The sequence below is a fragment of the Ochotona princeps genome, chromosome 4 (assembly GCF_030435755.1).
Source record: "Ochotona princeps isolate mOchPri1 chromosome 4, mOchPri1.hap1, whole genome shotgun sequence".
Taxonomy (NCBI): Eukaryota; Metazoa; Chordata; class Mammalia; order Lagomorpha; family Ochotonidae; genus Ochotona; species Ochotona princeps.
This window is the reverse complement of record NC_080835.1, coordinates 15107666-15127288: the sequence shown is the minus strand read 5'-3', so window position 1 is coordinate 15127288 and position 19623 is coordinate 15107666. Positions and strand designations below refer to the sequence as shown.

Sequence of the window (19623 nt, the reverse complement as noted above, 5' to 3'; positions counted from 1 at the left end):
GCAGTGGCTGGAGAGCCACAACTTCCTGCAGGTCAGTGCAACCTGGGAACGTGGGGTGTGACAGTGGAGGTCAGGCAGACCCTTGACTTGGGCGTGCACTCAGGGAAACAGGCACATTCTTCTCCCAAAAGCCGACTCTTCTAGACAACTACTGTCTCTCTGGGAATCCCCAGCGGTGGAATTCTGCCTTTTAACTCAAGTCCTGGCTCTGATCTTAAAGGGCAGCTTGTTAACCCTTTGTAAGGAAAAGAATGATGGTGAAGACAAAACAAGTGACTCTCAGAAGTGTTGAATTAAAATAAAAGCTTTGTGTCTGCCTGGCCTTTAAAACTATTTCCAGCCACATGGCAAATCCCCTTGGCAGCCAGGGGCCTGAGATCTAACCCTTCCACCGAATGCCATTACACAAAGAGGAGATCTTCACAAGGTGTTCCCTCCCCATCCAGGGCCAGCATTGTGGCGCAGCGAAAAAGTGGGTTAAACTGCGGCCTGCGACACAGTCCCTTCCGGTCCAGTTCCTTGCTAATTCACCTGGGAAAGCAGGGGAAGATAGAGTACTTGGCCCCTGCCACTCACACTCATCTGGATCTCCAGATGAAGTCCTTGGCCTTGGCATGGCCCAGCCTCAGCCACAGCTGCCATCTGGGGGAGTGAATCAGTAAGGAGTAGATCTCCGTCTCTCTGGGTTTCTGTCACTCTTACTTTTCAAATAAACTAACCTGAAAATAGATGAAGCCATCTATGTTGGGGATACATGTTACCATGTTCCTAGCACCTCTTCTAAGAGGTTAACTAAAATTTCACCATTCACATCTCCTCCTCCTCATCCCAGCCACCCTACCAGTTTCCCATTTCTCTGTTTTGAACAGAACAAGGGAAACATCATGTGGCATACCACAGCTACTGTAACATGATAGACAGTGTCGGCTCTGGAATCAGAGAGACTAAGAGCAATGCTTGATTCTACCACTTCCATAACTTTGAGCTGGTGAGTTCATGGTTATAAGCCTTAACTTCCTTGACCATAAAGTGCACTAACAATAGATGTATCTCAAAGGGTTTTATAAAGATTAGGTAAATCCATTTTGCAAACTGCTTTTGGCACAGGTCTTGCACACAGTAAAAGCTTCCTGATAACACAACTATCATCTAATGAGTGTGGACCGGGGACCTTCCAAGCTTTTCTGTACGTGTTCTTCACTCGTTCTATTACCGAATGCTTCCAGCAAGGCTTGGAGGTGACTGAAGCAGTGTTATTGTCATCGTCACCATTTTATGGCCCAGGACAAAGAAACACAAAAGTCTACAGACATTCACATGTAGGCAGGGGATGATGGGACTGTTACATTGCAAATCTCCACAACACTCCAGGTCAAAAAGACATTTATGATGTCTGACTCCTGTATGCATTTCATTGTCCATGATCAAATATGCAGTGACTTTATGAGTCTCCTTTATGACGTCCCCTTCTGGTGATTGCTAAGGTAACAATCGGTTTCCTTTGGGTGAAGAAGTCAAGCAGGGAAAGCTTCAAATCCATCCTTTGGGACCAGTGTTTCAGTGTGGATCCAGGAAGGAACAGGTCTATATTGGAAATGAAGATTTATAGAGAGAAGAGACACAGAAAGACCTTCCATCTGTTGGTTCACTCTTCAAATAGCTGCAATGGCAGGAATTGAGCCAATCTGAAATCAGAAGCCAAGAGCTTCTTGGGTGCAGGGTCCCAAAGACCTAGGCCAATCTCTACTGCTTTCCTGGGCCACAAACAGGGAGCCTGTTCAGAGGTGAAGCAGCTGGGACACAAACTGGTATCCGTGTGGGACACTGGCTCTTGTAGGCAGAGGGTTAGCCTGCTGAACCATGGCACCAGTCTCGGAACAGTTCTGATAAAAAATTACCCTCGGCAGTTGGTCTTTACAATTGGTATGCTGTTTCTGCAGATGCGCATGCACTCTTGCTCTAATCAGTGTAAGAACCCTGAGCCGTTACATGGTGCCCATCTGGCATGCTTTGGACAGGGTCACGAGGGAAATAGGATGGCCAGGATGGCAGCTCCATTTGACTCTCAGACTGGCACTTTTCTTTTAGTGGAACCTCAGAATCTGGGTTTTCATATGCTTTCCAGGTGGCACCATGCACACTTAAGTCTATAGGCACTGCTGTGTGATACCGATAGAAAGCTGAGCTGCAGGTGAACCACACCTGTCACATGGGGTCCCTGCACACAGCTACAGAGCAGCTTTTTCAAGTTGAGCCAGAGATGAGAAGCTTAAGACGAGTTTTGGAATATGACAGCTACCTACCCCATGTGGAAGGGATTAGGATGACAACAGAAAAGGGTGGAACCATTGCTCATTTAAATGAACGACATTTTCCTGGCAGATACCCTTCTTTCTTCTCCTGCCCACTGGTGGCCATGGTGAGGTCATAACCCTTTTCTAATGAGCAGAAGTTATATGAAATGACTATAAGCTACCTTCAGGCCAATGAAGGGACACACCCATTGACCTCAACTCCTTCAGCAGCTTCCTTAGTAAGAGTCACTCAGTGAAAGCGATGCTCCTGTATCAAGACAAAACTGACAAAACTGCACGAAAAATGATGGCACGGACCTACTGGGAGCAGATTTGACCTCATCCTGGAGACACTTAGGGTCTAGTGGGAACTACTGGGGCTATGTGCCTAACACACATTTGCACCGATATACAAAAGGGTAAGAGGGTACATGGATGGCTCCAGAAGGAGGTCAGGAAGCGAACCCTTTCCTGAGGCTGTCCCGCCTGCACCCACCGGACGGTGGCTGGGCAGGAAGTCCCTACATTCTGCTCCAGATTTCCTCTGTGTCGTTCACTTCCTTGACCATAAGCTTCCTGGCAGTCGGAACAGTGTTAGACGTGAGTTTGTATCTGGGCTCACAGTGCACATGGCTCAATGCTTGGTATGGAGTAGATGGTCAATACAAATGTGTTCAATGAACGCATGCATGAGACTTTCTCTAGAGCCTTATAAGAACTGGAGTCAACGGAGAGGAAGGGATCCTGAGCAATATAAATGAAAGTCCTTCATGTCCACCTAACCAGTGTTCCAGAGAACAGAAATCTTCCCTTCCAGGCAGTTTCCGAGTCCTAACCTTGACCTGGAAGAATTCTTTTCGCTCGCTGTTTTTCCAGACAGCGAAAATGACATGCCATGACTTGATTTTTTTCTGTCCCATGGTCCCATTTATTATCCAATCACTCCAGTAATAACTTACTCAGTTGGTGTGCCTGGTCAGGTCTTCTCCTCAGTGGATCTCTCAAAGGGGGACAATCTCAGAAACTAGTCCCAGCAAGTTCAGCCCTCTCTTGCCCTCCTAAACCCAAAAGGGAAGTTTTTCATGGTCAGCCTCCAAGGTTATAAGCCAGAAGAGCGTGATGCTAAGAGCATGGGGAATAAACTCCCAGGATATAAATTCTGGCTCTGCTAGTTCACAGCTATTTGACCCTGGGCAGTTATTTAATCTCTTTATATCTTAGTTTCTCATGAGGAAAATTAGAATAATAAGAGTCTCTACCTCATTCGGATGCGTGAGAATTAAGTGAGCTAAATCACGGGGCTGGCATTTAGCCTAGTAGTTGAGATGCTGTTGTCCCACACTGGAAGACCTGAGTTCAACACCCGACACGGCTTCTGATTCCAGCGTCCTGATTGATGAGGACTCTGGGCAGTGGCAACGAGTTCCTGACACCCACGTAGCAGACACTGAATCCCTGGCTCCTGACATAGGCCTGACCCAATCCTGGCAGTTGCAGAAACTGAGAGTGAGCCAGCAGATGAGAGCACACACACACACACACGTATATATACTCATATTCTCTTACTCATAAAGAAATAAATACATTTAAATAATGCTGATTCATTAAACAAAAATCTAAATGCCTAGTACATACTGAGTGCTCAATAAATGACAGCTCAGAGGCTGGTGTTGTAGCATCCAGGGTTAAGCTGCCAACAACACAGCATCCTATACTGAAGTACTAGTTCAAGTCCCAGCTCCTCCAGCTTCCTGTTCTTACACCTAGGAAAGCAGCAGAAGCTGGTTCAAATGCTTGGGTTTCTGCCACCCATGTGGGGACACCAGCATGGAGTTCCTGGCTCCCAGCTTTGGTTTGGCCCAAACCAAGCTGTTGCAGTTATTTCAATAGATGATTCTCTCTCTCTGTTGCTCAACCTTTTAAATAAAAAAGTCTTTTGAAATACTTTTTTGAATGAATGATTGCTCTTGCTATTACTATTAGAGAACTGACTCACTCCAGAATTGTCTTCTCCAGTCACCCTGTGATTAAGAACTACTATTTTAAGGTCTGAGATGTCTGAAACCTCACTGCGCACCAAGCATTAAAGCTGTTGGCATGAGGAGGTGGAAAAGTCAGTACTACGGCACGTCCTGCTTCCCTGCCTTTCTCCAGAGGAGTGTGTAGCACATGGTTTCTTTTATCCTTGTCTAACTTACCATCAACTAATTCCCAGGAGGCAAGTGTAGGAGAGAAAATTCAGAGCCTTAAGTACAGAGTAATGCAGAAATGGATTCATTTCCTCCTTTGTAAAATGACAGCAAAAAATAGTATCTGTTTCATAAGATTTCTTAAAGGAGATAATACATATGAAGCTCACAGTAAGCAGCTGTTTTTATTCTTGCTGAAACTAACGTCATTATCCTCAAGTGGATGTGGCCTCTCTCTCAACCCAGTGATGTAGTTTCTCCATACAGGTTCTTAAAATTCTATTTATCCTACCAAGAAGCTGTCCATACACAGATCTAAGGGGATCTGAATGTAGCTGGACTGCGAAGATTGATCAAAACATACTGCTTTCCTGGGATGGGCATGAAGACCACGGCTGCGATGTCTACCCCCATAGCCAAGTGCCTGCATTCCAGTCCTAACTCTGCTTCCAGTTCCAGTTTCCTGCTGACGCCAACCCTGGGAAGCAGCAGGTTATGGCTTAGGTTCCTGGCTCCTGGGTTTGGTCAGCTTTGCCTGGGCCAGCACTGGCTGTTGCAGGCATTTGGAGAATGAACCAGTGGAAGAAAGCTCTCTCTGTCCATCTCTCTGCCTAATGATGATGATGATGATGATGATGATGATGGTAACAATAATAATAATAGGAGCTGGCACAGTGATTCACAGGCTAATCCTCTGCCTGTAAGTGCCAGCTTCCCATATGGGTGTCATTTCTAGTCCAGGCTGTTCCACTTTCAATTTCAGCTCCCTTCTGATGGACTGGAAAGGCAGCAGCAGAGGAGGGCTCAAGTCCTTGGGTTCCTGCACCCATGTGGGAGACCTGGAGGAGGCTCATGGTTCCCGGCTGAATTGACTCTGTTGCAGTCATTTGAGGAGTGAACACTGGATGGAAGATCTCTATTGTTCTGCCTTCTTTTCTCTCTATAAATCTGCCTTTCCAATAAAAATAAATAAATCTTTAAAAATATGTAATAACAATAATTTTTTAAAAACAAATATATTGCTCTCCTCTACGTCTCAAAACACAAGGCTCACACAGTCAAACACCTGACGTTAGAGTACAACAAACTACATTTTCTAGGAGTTTTTTCAAAAAGCTTCTCTCCATCAAAAAGCACTAGGAGAATAATTTCATTTTTAAAAAGGAATTCTATTTATTTATTTGGAAAGCAGGGTTACAAAGAGAGAAATCTTCCATTTACTGGCTCGCTCCCCAGATGGCCACAACAACCAGGACTAAGCCAGACAGAAGCCAGGAACAGCCTGGAACCCAGGTGTTTAGCTCCTCCTCCACTGCTTTCCCAGGCACATCAACAGGGAACTGAATCAGAAGTAGAGCTCCCACAGGGGAGCTGATGCTACAGGTGGAGGATTAACCCATTGTATCACAGCTCCAGCCCCAAATGAGAGTAACTTCTTATCCACTGGGACTCCCTGCGGTGTCTACAAACAGAAGAGGTCAATATGAAATACAGATTTTTTTTTCTCCCAGCCTAGTTCTTCTGTGATAGCCTTGATTTTAAATATTTTTCTATTAATTATTAGCCATGAGACCACAAGGCTTTGATGTGCCCTGAGGGCCAGTTTCCCACCTAGCTCATAAGGAGACTGGAAGGAGGAAATGCAGTAACACACACTGAGTGCTATCTAGTGCCAGGGATACACAAAGCTTTCCAAAACACAGCCTTCCCAGATGGATATTTGTACCTTTTTGGCCACCTGTCCCAGTTCATGGTGCAAACATGGCCATCAAAGAATGCCCTCAGAAGAGTAGAAATTCCTACACAGGGGGAAATACAGTTTCAAGCCATTTACTCACACTGCTTTTCTGAGCCTGTAAATGAACCTTGTTGAAACTGCTTCAGGTGGGAAGAACGGAGAGGGGAGAAGGGAACTTCCGCCTCTTATTTGCTAGGCTTGTGAAGAGTATAACCTGGCATCTCTGGTTTCTAGAAGGCTACAGTGAGCCCCACGGAGAAGTTGTCGTCTGCCTTCATCCATGCCTGCAAGGCGGTGGCAGTCAAGCTCCCAAGTCTGGGGCCTTGGGAAGGGAATACTGGGTGTTGCTTCTCCTTCTCCCCCTCCCCCAAGCCCCATCCTGCAAGCCTGACAGGAAGTGGAGCTGCTGAGCTTGGAGAGATTACTGAAGTACTTACAACCAATTTCACGTGCTAATCAGGTGTCTGTTTCAATACTCTAGTAGGCATTTGCTTGACTTTATACTCTAACCAAGGAGGGGCCCTGCCCAACTGCTTCCACACTCTCCCCCCCCCCCCCGCCACCCCCAACCCCCAAAAAAGGCTCTGCCTGGAGCCAGGAGCTTCCCTGCTTGCTCCAGAAAACCTCCGGTGATAAATTATGCAGCAGCACCTTTGTGTTGTTGCCTCTCAGCCAGATGGGAGGTTTGCTCACAGTCTTTTGTTTCCGGCTTGGCTTGCAGCTCGGCTCCAGGACTCTGCACAGAGGTGAGGGGGAGCTCCCTTAGGCCAAGTCGGGGCTTGCAGTGAGTCTCAGGCAGGCTTTCCCCAGCCGAGGCTCAGGCTGGGCCCCTCCCTTCTCACTCTCACCTGCAGAAAAGGGAGCTCCTTTCGGCCTGGGTAGCGGGGCCATGCAGGGCAGCCGGCAGTGCTGGCAGCCAAGCCAACTCATCCCTGTGAGCACACGGATGAGAATGCCTACGCGTGGTTAAAGAATGAAGTCTGCTCAGATGGGTGGGAGAGGTGCCTGCCCAAGGGCACCTGGGATGTTTGAAAAAAAAAAAAAAAAAACTCACACAGGGCAGAAAATGGAGTCCAAGGACTGCCAGGAAGCCAGAGAATCAGCTTTTTCTAGCAAGGCTGTTCTTGGTTACAGTCAACTTTCTGAAGCTCCCAGAAACATCACATCACTGGCACTAACTTAAAAGGAAGAAACAAAGAGACCACAGGGGTCAACCTTTGGGGTGGAGGAGCTGGGGGCTGGGGGTGCATCTGGGGCTGAGCATCTGTATCAATTACCCCTGCACACTGACAGGACCTCTGAGTGAAGGAAGAAGGCTCTGAAGCAGCCCAGCCCCCAAATCGGGGGCAATTACTACCTTATGAGCTCTGGGGCCTGACTCCCTGCCCAGGACACTGGGAGGCAGAGTTTGGAATTCTAAACGGTTCCAGCCACAAGAGACCTCAGCCTGCCCCTCTCACCCCAGGGTCAGAACAATGTGAGTGTGTGTGTGTGTGTGTGTGTGAGTGTGTGTGGGGGGGGGGTTGGCCAGGCTGCACCCTTGATCACTGGACAAGGAAGCTCGAAGAGCCAAGTGCCACGTTCCCAGACCACTAAGCTAGAGTAGGCTCCCCAAGACTCCTGTCATAGCTTAGCAGACCTCCTTCCAGAAATGGAGACAGGAAGTGACTATGCCTGGGTTTTACTCAGTTTTCAAAAAAAGGGCAAGATCTTTAAAGGCAGCAATTAGAAAACCAGCCGAAATGAATGAAGGAGCAAGCCTGTTTTTGCACATGGCACCGTAGTATAATGATTTCTTTCCCTGCTTCCCATATTCCAATGGCAAGCACCATCTCTGATCCACTTATGCAACCTCACTAACAGCTAACATTTGTTCAGGCCTCCGGCAATTCAGCAGCGCTAAATAATCTCAAATGTACTATTATCTCATGGAATTTTTCAGTATTCTCATGTGACAACTGACCACTCTTCCTGTCCCATTCCAATTTTCAGAAAAGAAGACTGAATGGAGTTCAGGGAGACTAAGTGTTTTGTACAGGGTCACTAAGAACTCACGATCAATGCCAAGACTCAAACCCCAGTCTTCTAGTCTTTTTTTTTTTTTTTAATTCTCTGGGTTATGTGTGCAGTGATTCGACTGTATTGGACAGATGTGTTTGCTGAATGAATTAACACATGAACCGGTGCAGAGCTCCTGAAGGCTGGGGGGACGGGGAGCAGAACCTGACAGTGCCAGTTCTACTATGCTGGAGAGAGATTGGCAGGCACAGGCAGTCATCAGAGCTATTTATACGTCCAAACTCCAGGCTCTGCCCAGCCAGCCAACCGGGTCAGCAGAGTCTTCCCTGGGACATGGAATCCCACCAGGCTGAGAAGGGTTTCTCCCGCTACCAAGGACAAGATGGTCATCGAGATAGTCTGGGCTCAGATGCCCCTTGTCCATTCAGATGCCACAACAATCGTGGCTAAGCTACGTCAAGGAATGTAGACAAGATGACCAGACCTAGGTGTCTCATAATTATGTGATCTGCCCAATCATTAAAAAGGCAGGAGTACTTGTTAAAGCAATTGTTGAAACTCTGTTCCTATTTAGGAATCCCCTTATAGTTGATGTTCTCTTTAAAACAATAGCAACATAAATAATCCCTCCCATTCTCCTTCTTCTTAGGGATGAAGATGAACAGTTCAAACCAGAAAGCGAACAAAGATCCACGAAATACCCTGTCCTCTGTGACCACCTTCACCTTCATTGTAAGCTGGCTAGGAAGACAGACATGCCCCACATGCTCTGTATCAGACAGGGCCAGACTCAGTTCCCTTGCACCTGTCATTCGTAATACCATGTGACAGTCCCAAAGATGTCATCTGATACTCAATAGGGAATAGAAGAGGAAGTCCAAAACTAGTGACAAGCCAACCATCTTTCACAAGTCCACCACACCAGGTTCAAGGTCATTCAAGCACTAGAACCGTCATGGCCAGAACGACAGCTTAGCTGGAAAGGAGACCAGTCTTGGCTCAAATATTTCTTACACATCCTTAGAAACAACCTTCAATCTCCCTGAGCACTCGTGAATGGAATCTTCAGCTTTTCACTTACCTGGAAGTGACCTCTAACACAAACAAGGTAAATGACCCTATTGCCAGCAGTTGAGTTTTCCTGACAGAATGTCCAACGTTGGGATGTGATAAAGCCTGGAGTTAACCCAAAGACCCAGCAGTGTCCACACCAGCACCTTAACCTTCATTTACTTTTGAATGCCAGGTCAGGTCTGCCTTACCTACTTCACTCAACATGACAGACCAACTGACCAATTTCCTTGGGCTCTGGAATTTCGTATCAAGGACCCTACCTGTGGTATTTTCAGTTATGCAGCTTCCTACTTCAGCAGCTGCTCAGCCTCCCTGTTAACTTGGGATTCTGACCTCCAAGGATGACCTACAGTCAGCCCAGAAGAGGTGCAAATCTTCCTGACACTACCTGTTGCAGGTGCACACAGAAAAGTCTTTCCTGATGCAAGTTTCTATTAAACATTTTTTTTTCTTAAAAAGAAATCCAGGAGAGCTGCCAAGAGCCCTCCCATTCTTTTTCTGTGAAACATTAAATATATGCAACTCTGCACCCCGCTTTCCGGCCCCATCCTCCGTGGGGACCTAACATAGGCAGTTTTGACAGTTCTGGAGCATTTTTGCGCTGCTTGGCCACACTCAGCCTCAGCCTCTCCAGCTCCAGGATCCCCAGAGCAAAAGGCGACAATCTTCTCTCTGGCTTTGTTGGTATCCGTTTTAGTCCTTTCTCTCTCTCTTTCTCTCTCTCTCTCTTGCTTGCTTGCTTCTTTTTTTTTCCCCTGGGCCTTGCCATTTCCCTTGATCTTTTTCAAAACTTCCTCCAGGGGGCCGAGAGGGAAGTTCCATCCCCTTTTCCTGCAGCCAGAAGGGGGAAACCCCCAAAAAGCATGGCTGTCCCTTTAAGGGGCCCATGTGGTGGGAAGAACAGCTACATTCCTACCCCAGTAGGGCCGCTGTCCCGACACGCCAAAGAGGCTACAAATAACCTTCTAGGAGAGAGAGAGAGAGAGCGCCGGGGAGGGGAGGGGGGAACAAGACGCGAAGGGGAACGTGGGTCGGCCGGCCACTTAACTCCTCTGGGAGATAAAGAACTCAGTCCAGCGCTAGAGGACACGAAAAAAAAAAGCCATTTAAAACCACGGGTAGTTTAAACAACAGACACGAGAACTTTGTTTTGGATTTGGGAGGTAAACCAATCTTTAAAACAAGTGCCCAGACATCTCCAACGCCCTGCCGGGCAAGTCCCGAAATCTGCTCCCCTACCTTACAGAAAGCAGTCGGTGGCTACAGACTACCCTCTCTGTCCCACTGTGAAGCCTACCCCCCCATCCCGACTTGGAGGTGAACGGGGAAGATTCGGATCTCGTTCCGCACTCCGCACGCCCCCCCCCCCGCCCAACCAACACACAGTGGATAGCGGCGAGCGAATGGGGTTGGGGTTCAAAGATCCGAGTCGTTTGATCTTTGGGCACAAACTAGAGGCAGCTGCTAAATCACGGGGTGCACCCACAGTCTTAAGCGGCTGCGGGGCCCTAATCACACACAACAGTTGCGCTCGGGCACCAAACACGTTATTAATAAGGAGCAGATGAAGCAGCCGTCGGGCTGCCATCCGCTCGGCTCCCCAAGCAGCACCATCACCACCCCCGCCCCGAGGGCCAAGGCCGCTCAGTCTCCACGGCACCCCTGCCCCCTCTACCCGGGCCGGCACGGATCCGCGAGAGCCTTCCAGCAGTTTCTGCCCAGTGTCCCTCCTCAGCTCCCTTTCCAACCATGTCCCCCTCCACCCCCACCCTCGCCCGCCCCCGGGGAGGATCCAGGGCAGGAAGCTGATTGGCCACAGCCAAGAGAGGGAACCCAAAACACCTCAGAGGGGAGATGCTGCAAGCCAGTAGTGCCCAAAGACCCCCGGAGGGAGGCTGGAATCGGAGGACTGCTCCCCGAGTGGAGGAATCTCCTAGCGCTCCAGTCTTCAGATTCTCCACTGGGACCCCTCTCCGCGGTCGGCCAGAGACCCCCCCAGCCCCTCAGCCAGAGCAAGGAGGGCGATTTACAAAGTGCGGAGTCCTGGCGACCATCCTCCCGCGCCTGCCTTCCTCCGCACACATTCATTCGCAGAACGGACGGAGACCCCGTCTCTCTCCCAACTTTTTCGAGATTAGTGAGAGTAAGCGAGCGCGCGCCTTAGAGCTTCCCCGCCACACTCCCCCTGAAACCCCAGTAGGGCCCGGACCCCAACCCGGGGCAAGTTTCCCCTCAACCACTGCCCCCTCTCAGACTTGAGGCGCCTGAGGGAGAGCTCCTCGTCGCCTCCCGGCCCTCAGCCGCTGGGGGGCGAGGGTTTGGAATCTGAGGCCCCCAGCCCGGAACGCTGTCCGGCGCCGAGGAGGTGAGTGGGGGGCTGCAGCCGGCCCCAGAGGCCAACTTTCCGACGCGGGCGCGGCGGCGCCGCTGCTTACCGTGCGCGCAGAGCAGGGCGCCAAGCAGCAGCAGCAGCAGCGCGCCCCGCAGTCGCCTCATGGTGCCGCGGCCGCCGCCGGCGCTCCCTGCCGGCCGGGGGTCCCGCCGGCTGCCGCCGCGGGGCGGCGCGGCCGAGGGAGGCAGCGGACAGGAGTCCCCCTCGTGAGGGGCGGACTGGGACGGTGTGTCGGGGGTGGTGGGGTAACCGCCCCGAGTCCACGGCGGCCGGTGCGCCCCGCCAGTCGCCTCTGCCTCCAGTTGCTGCCAGAGTCGAAGAAGCCGCCGGGCCAGGGGACCGGGAAGGGGGTGTCCCGGGCCCGGGCGCCCCGCCCCCCGCGCCGCAGCCCCCGCCACCGCCACCGCGCCGGGGCCCGCCCCCCGCGCTGGCCCGGCCCCTTCCCGCCCTTGGTCCCGGACCCCACCCGCCGGCGCCTCTCGCGCGGGCTGGGCTCCTCAGGCCGCCCCCACAGTCTTAGCCCGGGAGAGAGCCCCCCGCCCCCGCTCCCTGTCCCCATTACGATCACTGTAATATCCTTAAGTTTAAAAAAAAAATTTTTTTTAAACTCCCAGTGTCATTTCTGGGACCTGATCGCACCATCTATGCTAAGGGGAGGAGAGCACCCAAGCTGATCCAAGTCGCCTGGACGTGACCCTGGCCCCCCTACCGGCCCCAAGTCCAGACTTTATTGATGTCTCCAAATAGGCAAGACTGGCTTATGCATAATCCTCTCTGTGTTTGGTGACACCAAACGGGACATCAGGGGGCCTGTGTCTCCATTGGGGTTCTCACTGTCAAAATTGCTTTTCAGTTTCTTCTTGCACCTTTTTCTTTTCTCGTCCCCCACCCCCTCCCCACCGCACCCCCTTTCTAGGCAGGCAGAGTTATTCTGGGGCTAAAGAACTCCTCAAGTTCCCCCCCCCCCTTTTTTTTTCATCAGCTCATTTTCTTAGGTGGCTGTCTGAGTCCTGTCGCTTCAGCTTGGGAGAAACAACCAAACTAGGAGCAGACAGACCGAGTTCGCCCTCGCTGCCTTTGTCGTCCGTCAGCCCTTTCCCGGTCCTGCCAGGGAAGGGGTTTGAGGAAATAAGTCCTCCCTTTCTAGTGCTGAGAAACCTCAATCTCTCTGTGCCAGGTCTTGTCCACACTATTTAACCCCCAGGTTCCCGCAGAAAAGAAACAATCACCCCACTAATAAAATGGGTTCGTGTTGCTGCCTTTCCACTTTTCCAGTTTGAATATCCTTTTCATTATAAATTTGCCCAGGTCCCCAAATTGTATCATTATTCTTCCAGGTTGATAGGCCAGCGTTTTCTGGCTTTGGATAATCTGTGGATTTTATGAAATCACTTTCTTTCATCAGGAGGGTCCACATACCCGGTGTAAGCTGAGGGGAGAATAATTCGCTGCAGGGCGAAGTTGATGTTAGGTGAATTCTCCCAAAGAAAGCTTTCCCTTCAACTTTTCGTCTCTGACCTAAAGTAGCCTTCGCCATCCTTTGCGGCAGCTTCCACAGTAGGCTGTTAACTCTTGGCCAGTACTTCTCAGTACTAGTTTGCCTGAAATTTTTTACCTAAATGCAAGGTGGTGGAACCCGCATCTCCATGGTAACTAATACAGAGGCATTTTCCGAGTGTGTAGTTCTTCCTGCCGACTGAAGGCGGCAGTAGAGTCAGGTCACAGGTTTGCAGGACCTGGGTGCTGAAGAGTTGGATCTTTCTGGCCTACATTAATCAGCTTAGACTACAACCCAAGGAGGAAGAATTGACAAGTAGGGCACGGTTCCTACGCCCCTTGCTATTGCAGTCTTGGTTGTTCTCGGCGTTTCACTGTGTGTTGCCTAGAGAGACATGCCTTTCAACCTGGAACTCTGGAGACCATATATATTTTTGTTTTCTCCACTGCAGGAGAAGTAGACATGTGGTGTAATGAATACATTTGTCCCCAAAAAAATCCAGGACAGGCGGTCCCCATACTTGCCATGTCAGGGGATTAAGACTTTATAAACAGTTTCCGCTCCGGATGCAAAGGACAGGTTCCTTCTCCAGAGGGATGATTTGTGTTGTTTTTTTATTCTGGGGTTGCAGAGGAGAAGGGGGAGGCTGGGTTGTCCCTGTCTGACTCACTCGAGTGACTGTGTTTTCGATGTGCATCTCAAGTCCTTCTCCATGGCTCAGCCCGGTTCGGGTGCACAGAGCCATCCCGGGCTGCTGTGAGTCATTGGGAATATCAATGGGTAGAAGCTAACTCCGAGCACAGTCTCTGCCTGGGTCACCCCCTAGGGTGAGTGGAGTCTTGGCTGTCAGAAGCTGTTCTTGTGCCAGGAGGACTAAGCCATATTTATTTTTACCAGGCCTCTCAGACTTTCTTGTTTGGAGTGAGAGATCCTGAAAAGCATGCCAGAATGGGCTGTTTGTCTCCCTTTTATTGTCCCATAGGACAAGCCCCTAGAAAAGTTTGTAGGGGATTGCCAATTCCAGAGGGGGGTCTCAGAGGCGTTGGTTCCCCCAGAAACACCACCCTTTTCCTTCTTTCTTCTGTGATCGTCCAGGGAACTGAATTTCCAAGATCTGAATATTGCCCTAAATTAGACCGTCACTAATGGTCTTTTCAAAGGCAAGACAGGGAGTGCTACGGAAACAAGATAGAAACGGACGCTATGTTGATCCAACTGGGTTGGTAGAATTCGCTTATAACCCAGGCGTTGTTCAACAACTCAAATTTCTAAACGTGGCTTCTCTAAAAAAGAAAAACCTCCCCAAGTTTCACATGTTGAAATAGCAGTTCTCAACAAGAGGCGATTTTTACTGGTATAGGGCCACACCTGGAGACATTTTCAGCACTTGGCATTACTGGCATCTGAGGTGTACAGGCCAACGATGTGGATTGATGTTGGACAACGAGCAGCACATCCCTGTACATGACGGGGGTGGTGTCGTGGCACAGTGGCTTAAGGCGCCACTTGCAGCACTGACAAGCCCTGATTCAAGTTCCAGCTGTTCCACTTGCTTGCTATCCAGCTTCCTATTAATTTTCCTGGGAAGCTGACCCAGGTACTTGGGCCCCTGCCACACATGTGGCAGACCAGCATGAAATTCCTGGCTCTTGGCTTCAGCCTGACCCAGATCCAGCTATTATGGTCATTTGAGGAGTGAACCCATGTATGCATTCTGTCTGTCTGCTTCTCTCTCTCTCTCTCTCCTCTTCCCTCCCTCTCACTCTGGTTTTTAAATAAATGAAATTTGAAAAAAAATTATCCAATCCCAAACATTAATTTCTCAACTCTGGTTGAGTAATTTTGCTTTGAAGATTAAAAACATAAGTCTACAAAAAGATTGCTCCATTGTCTCTAGTCACTTCTCGCCATTTTCTTGTTGAAGGCAATGTCAAAAAGGGAAGAAGTCGTTAAGACCCTAGAAGGGAAGAGAGAGCACAGCTAAAGCCACTGGAGGAGTTCTCTGCCCATCTTCCTCAGGGAGGCCTCTTCCAGTGTTCACCCACTCAGGAAGTCCTTTGTAAGGGTGTGTTTCGTGCCAGATGTGTGGGCACACTGGTGAGACCGTAGATGAACTGTGTGGAGTTTACGGTGTGGTGGCTGCAGGGAGCTGCAGGTGCACAGAGAAACTGAGAGATTGAGCCCATAAATGAATTTAAAGCTATAAATAATAGAGGCTGTGAAGAAAAGGTTTGGGATTTTGTGAGAGATTTGATTTAGATGCAGGAGTTTGGGAAAAGTCCATCAGAAACCCTGAACCTTAAACTGAGTAAGAGTGGTCCAGGCTGAGTGGATGAAGAAAGCCTCACGCAAAGGAACAGGATGTACAAACGTCCCTAGTCAGCAAAAAAATCCACAGGATTTATATAAAAATATCACTAATTTTTAGCCAGGAAAGTCTTTGATTTTGGTTCAGGACTACTGTTGGAGACTGGAAAACCTCAGGTTGGGGGGGAGGGGATGGGTTATAGACTCATTTGCATTCTGTGCTTCCTTTCATTGCAAACCCTCCATTAAACCGTTTCAATTGCCCAGTTTTTCTTGTTCTAGCTCAGCAGGGAGTAACCCTCAAGTTGGGATCTGGGACACGTGACTGATTCAGTTCCTCCACCTGACATGGGACACACCTTCAAAGGTGGGGCTTTCTAGCATAGTTTTATCTCTTGGAATCTTGACATTCACACACCTGGTATAGATTAATAAAGCATTTGCAGCAAATTGCTTCATATGCCATGCTTGTTTTAGTAACAAAGATAAATTTAGGATGGTAGATGAACAAATAGATCAATGAATAAGTTCTCATTTAATAGCAAATGTTCTTAGATCAATAGGTAGGTGATTACCCACTTCCCTATACCCCCTGAACCTTTTTTTTTTTTTAAAGATTTTATTCATTTTATTACAGCCAGATATACACAAAGGAGGAGAGACAGAGAGGAAGATCTTCCGTCCGATGATTCACTCCCCAAGTGAGCCGCAACGGGCCGGTGCGCGCAGATCCGATGCCGGGAACCAGGAACCTCTTCCGGGTCTCCCACGCGGGTGCAGTGTCCCAATGCATTGGGCCGTCCTCAACTGCTTTCCCAGGCCACAAACAGGGAGCTGGATGGGAAGTGGAGCTGCCGGGATTAGAACCGGCGCCCTTATGGGATCCCGGGGCTTTCAAGGCGAGGACTTTAGCTGCTAGGCCACGGCACTGGGCCCACCTTTTTTTTTTTTTTTTTACCATAATTAACTATGTAAAGATTGTCAACAAAAATACAATAAAAAAAATATATATGTTGGAAAAAAAAAATAGGTAGGTGGTGTCTCTGTTTCCACACTTTCCCCTTTATAATTTGTTCTTTACACAGCAACCAGAATGACTTCTTTTTTTTTTTTTTTAAAGATTTATTTGTTTTTATTACAAAGTCAGAAATGCAGAGAGGAGGAGAGACAGAGAGGAAGATCTTCTATCCGGTGATTCACTCCCCACATGAGCAAAATGACCGAAGCTGTGCCGATCCGGAGCCAGGAGCCCAGATCCTCTTCTGGGTCTCCCACACGGGTGCAGGGTCCCAAGGCTTTGGGCCATCCTTGACTGCTTTCCCAGGGCACAAGCAGGGAGCTGGATGGAAAGTGGAGCTGCTGGGATTAGAACCGGCATCCATACGGGATCCCTAGCGTACTTAGATTCTTACCTGATTCTTTGTACTTACCTGATTCTTCATGGTCAGATCTTGACCTGCCTTATTGACCGCTGTTTGGCTCACTCCTTCTGTTCTAGATCATTGGCTTTCTTTCAGCTTTGCAACCTATCAAGTCTGACCGACCACGTGTGCTTATACTCTCCTCAACTTAACCTGCTATTTCCTAGACCCTTCCGATGGCTACTCCTGGGTCAATGTCTAGGGTTCAGAGCAGCCGCATCACTTCACCCTAACGTGGCCTTATTCTTGCTATCTTCATCCTATTCCATTTTTTCCATTGGACTTATCATTTTTTCAAATTATCTTGTTGGTTATTCCATCATTATTAACGGGGTCCCTCGTCCAGCGAGTGAAGCTCCGACACAGGTGCTTGCTCTTATGAGGATTTATTGAAGGACAAACTAATTACATAACATAACATAACAAGAAATCCAAGTATAATACAGAAGGGCAGTAACTACAGCATATTTACAGGCTTCCTCTTCTACTACTACTACTACTACTCTACCACTACTCCTCTTTGTTCTTCTTCTCCTTTGTTCTCTCTCAAACTTAGGTTAAAACCCTATCAACAGCCAATCCCAACAGGGCTGCTTGGCCACGCATCAAACACACCAATCACAGCCTTGATCACGCACACACACACCAGTCACAGCTCTGATCACGCGCACACCATGCAGACTGCATGAGACCTTGAACCAATCCTCTACAACTTCCTAAAACTTGTTTACTGCCTTTGTGCCTTGAGAAGACAATAACAAGCGCCATCTTGGGGCAAAGTCCCGCTCTCCACAATTCCCCCTTTTTGTTTTATTAACTAAGGGATCGTGCCTGTCTTAGGTGTTCCAAATTCAGCTTCCCTTACCCGTCATCGGCTAACCACCTGGCTCGTGGCGCCTGTCTTAGGTTGGTAAAGCCTTATTGGATACTTACCCGTCATTGACTACCGATCCAGCATGTTAAGCCATACTTTAGGGGAATCATTCTTTTGGAGAGCGAGAACGGCTTGAGCCAGGATCTGCTGTTGCAGGAGGTTCTTACGCGATTGATTCTTGGTATACACATACATTCCACAGTTGCAAACACACAAAAACACTAAACCACCAAACACACAGCTCAGAAAAATAAACACTCCAGAAAAATGATGCATGGTGGTAGGGCTAGAGAAGAGAAAATCCCACCATCTACTATTGGAATCATGCTCTATGGCAGTCTGCACTTGAAGTAACTTGTCACTAGTTATAGTGGTGGCTACTTGATACTCTTCCAACTGTTTTTCATTATGCTTCAAATGATTTTTCAACTGTTCAGAATTTTGAAGGATTTGTGCGATGGGCAAAGAAACAGTAATTGATGGCAGAGGCAACACACGAGGCGTCCAAGAAACTTGAACATCCTCCACCAGATCAGGCAACAGATAAAAAATATCACCAAACCAATAAAGAACCTCAAGGTGCTCAATGCACCCAACAAATGGAGAGGGTAATCCCATAAATGCCAATTCATCAGACCTAGCATTAGCTAAGCAAATATACTGAGGCTTAACTTCATACAACACAGAATAATTAGCTGCCGGAAACACAGTAAAATGACATACATTAATAGCATGTGTTAACAAACAAGGCTCTACAGATCGAACAAGACCATTACACACTGGACCTCCATCTGTAGGAACACAATCTTGCAGTTGAAATGTAACATTATGTTCATCAATATGAGTTCCATCAATTTGAGGCCTTAGAAAAGTGGAATCAACCAACACAGGTAATACATGAAAGGAACATAGCACTTTGGTAACTTGAGGAAAATAATAAACTGCCATTCCATAACACCACGTCAGGGTACAGGCTTGGCGGTGGCAGAATTAGTCAGCGGGAATCCTGGAGTCCACGCCTCCATTGTCTGAAGAAACATCAGTCCGGTCAGCATCCACCACATCCACAGGTTCATCTTGCTCTGATTTTCTTATTGTTCGCGTTAAACGTTCTGGCACCCACACTGGTCCGTCCGAGTCCTGCGGAAAAACACAAACTGCACCTCGCATCCGTCGTAGGACAGGATGCGGGCCCTTCCATTGTTTTGTTAATACATCCTTCCACATCACCCAATCCTTACTAAAACCTGGGCCTGCTGTGTGACGCTCAGCAGCAGAACGACCATCCAAATCCAAATTCAAAAAATTAAAAATGTATGTTACTAAAGCCAATTGATGTTTAGGGCTTTTTGGGTATAAGGAGGCTCCAATTCCCCCTTTTTGTTTTATTAACAGGGCCTTAATTACTGCATGAGCTCGTTCCACCACGGCTTGACCTGTAGGATTATATGGGATGCCAGTAGAATGCTTAATTCCAAATTCAGAGCAAAACGTGCTAAATGCTTTAGCTGTGTAGGCAGGACCATTATCAGTTTTATAACACCGTGGAACGCCCCAGGCTGCAAAGGCCTGGAGACAATGAGAAATAACATCTTGAACTTTCTCTCCTGTATGAGCTGAGGCAAAAAGAACCCCAGAGCAAGTATCAATAGAAACATGGACAAAAGAAAGACGACCAAAACTAGGAACATGGGTAACATCCATCTGCCATACATGATTGGGTATAAGACCACGGGGATTAGCCCCAGAATGAGGCTGAGAAAGAAAGGGGACACAATGTTGGCAATGTTTAATAATACTGCGGGCTGCATCTCGAG

General features: G+C 48.4%; 1 protein-coding gene across 3 annotated transcripts in view; it reads right to left on the bottom strand.

Annotated features, from left to right (window-relative positions):
• The window catches only part of LRP4 (LDL receptor related protein 4), a 52154-nt gene extending 40207 nt beyond the window's left edge, over window positions 1-11947 (bottom strand). For all 3 annotated transcript variants that reach the window (XR_009245286.1, XM_058663082.1, XM_058663083.1), the window contains exon 1: window positions 11750-11947. Coding sequence is in view for 2 of the 3 variants with exons in the window: in XM_058663082.1 (XP_058519065.1) it covers window positions 11750-11810 (61 nt within the window). In the remaining variant the exon portion in view is untranslated. The remainder of the gene's footprint in view (window positions 1-11749) is intronic.
• Between the last annotated feature and the right edge of the window lie 7676 nt (window positions 11948-19623).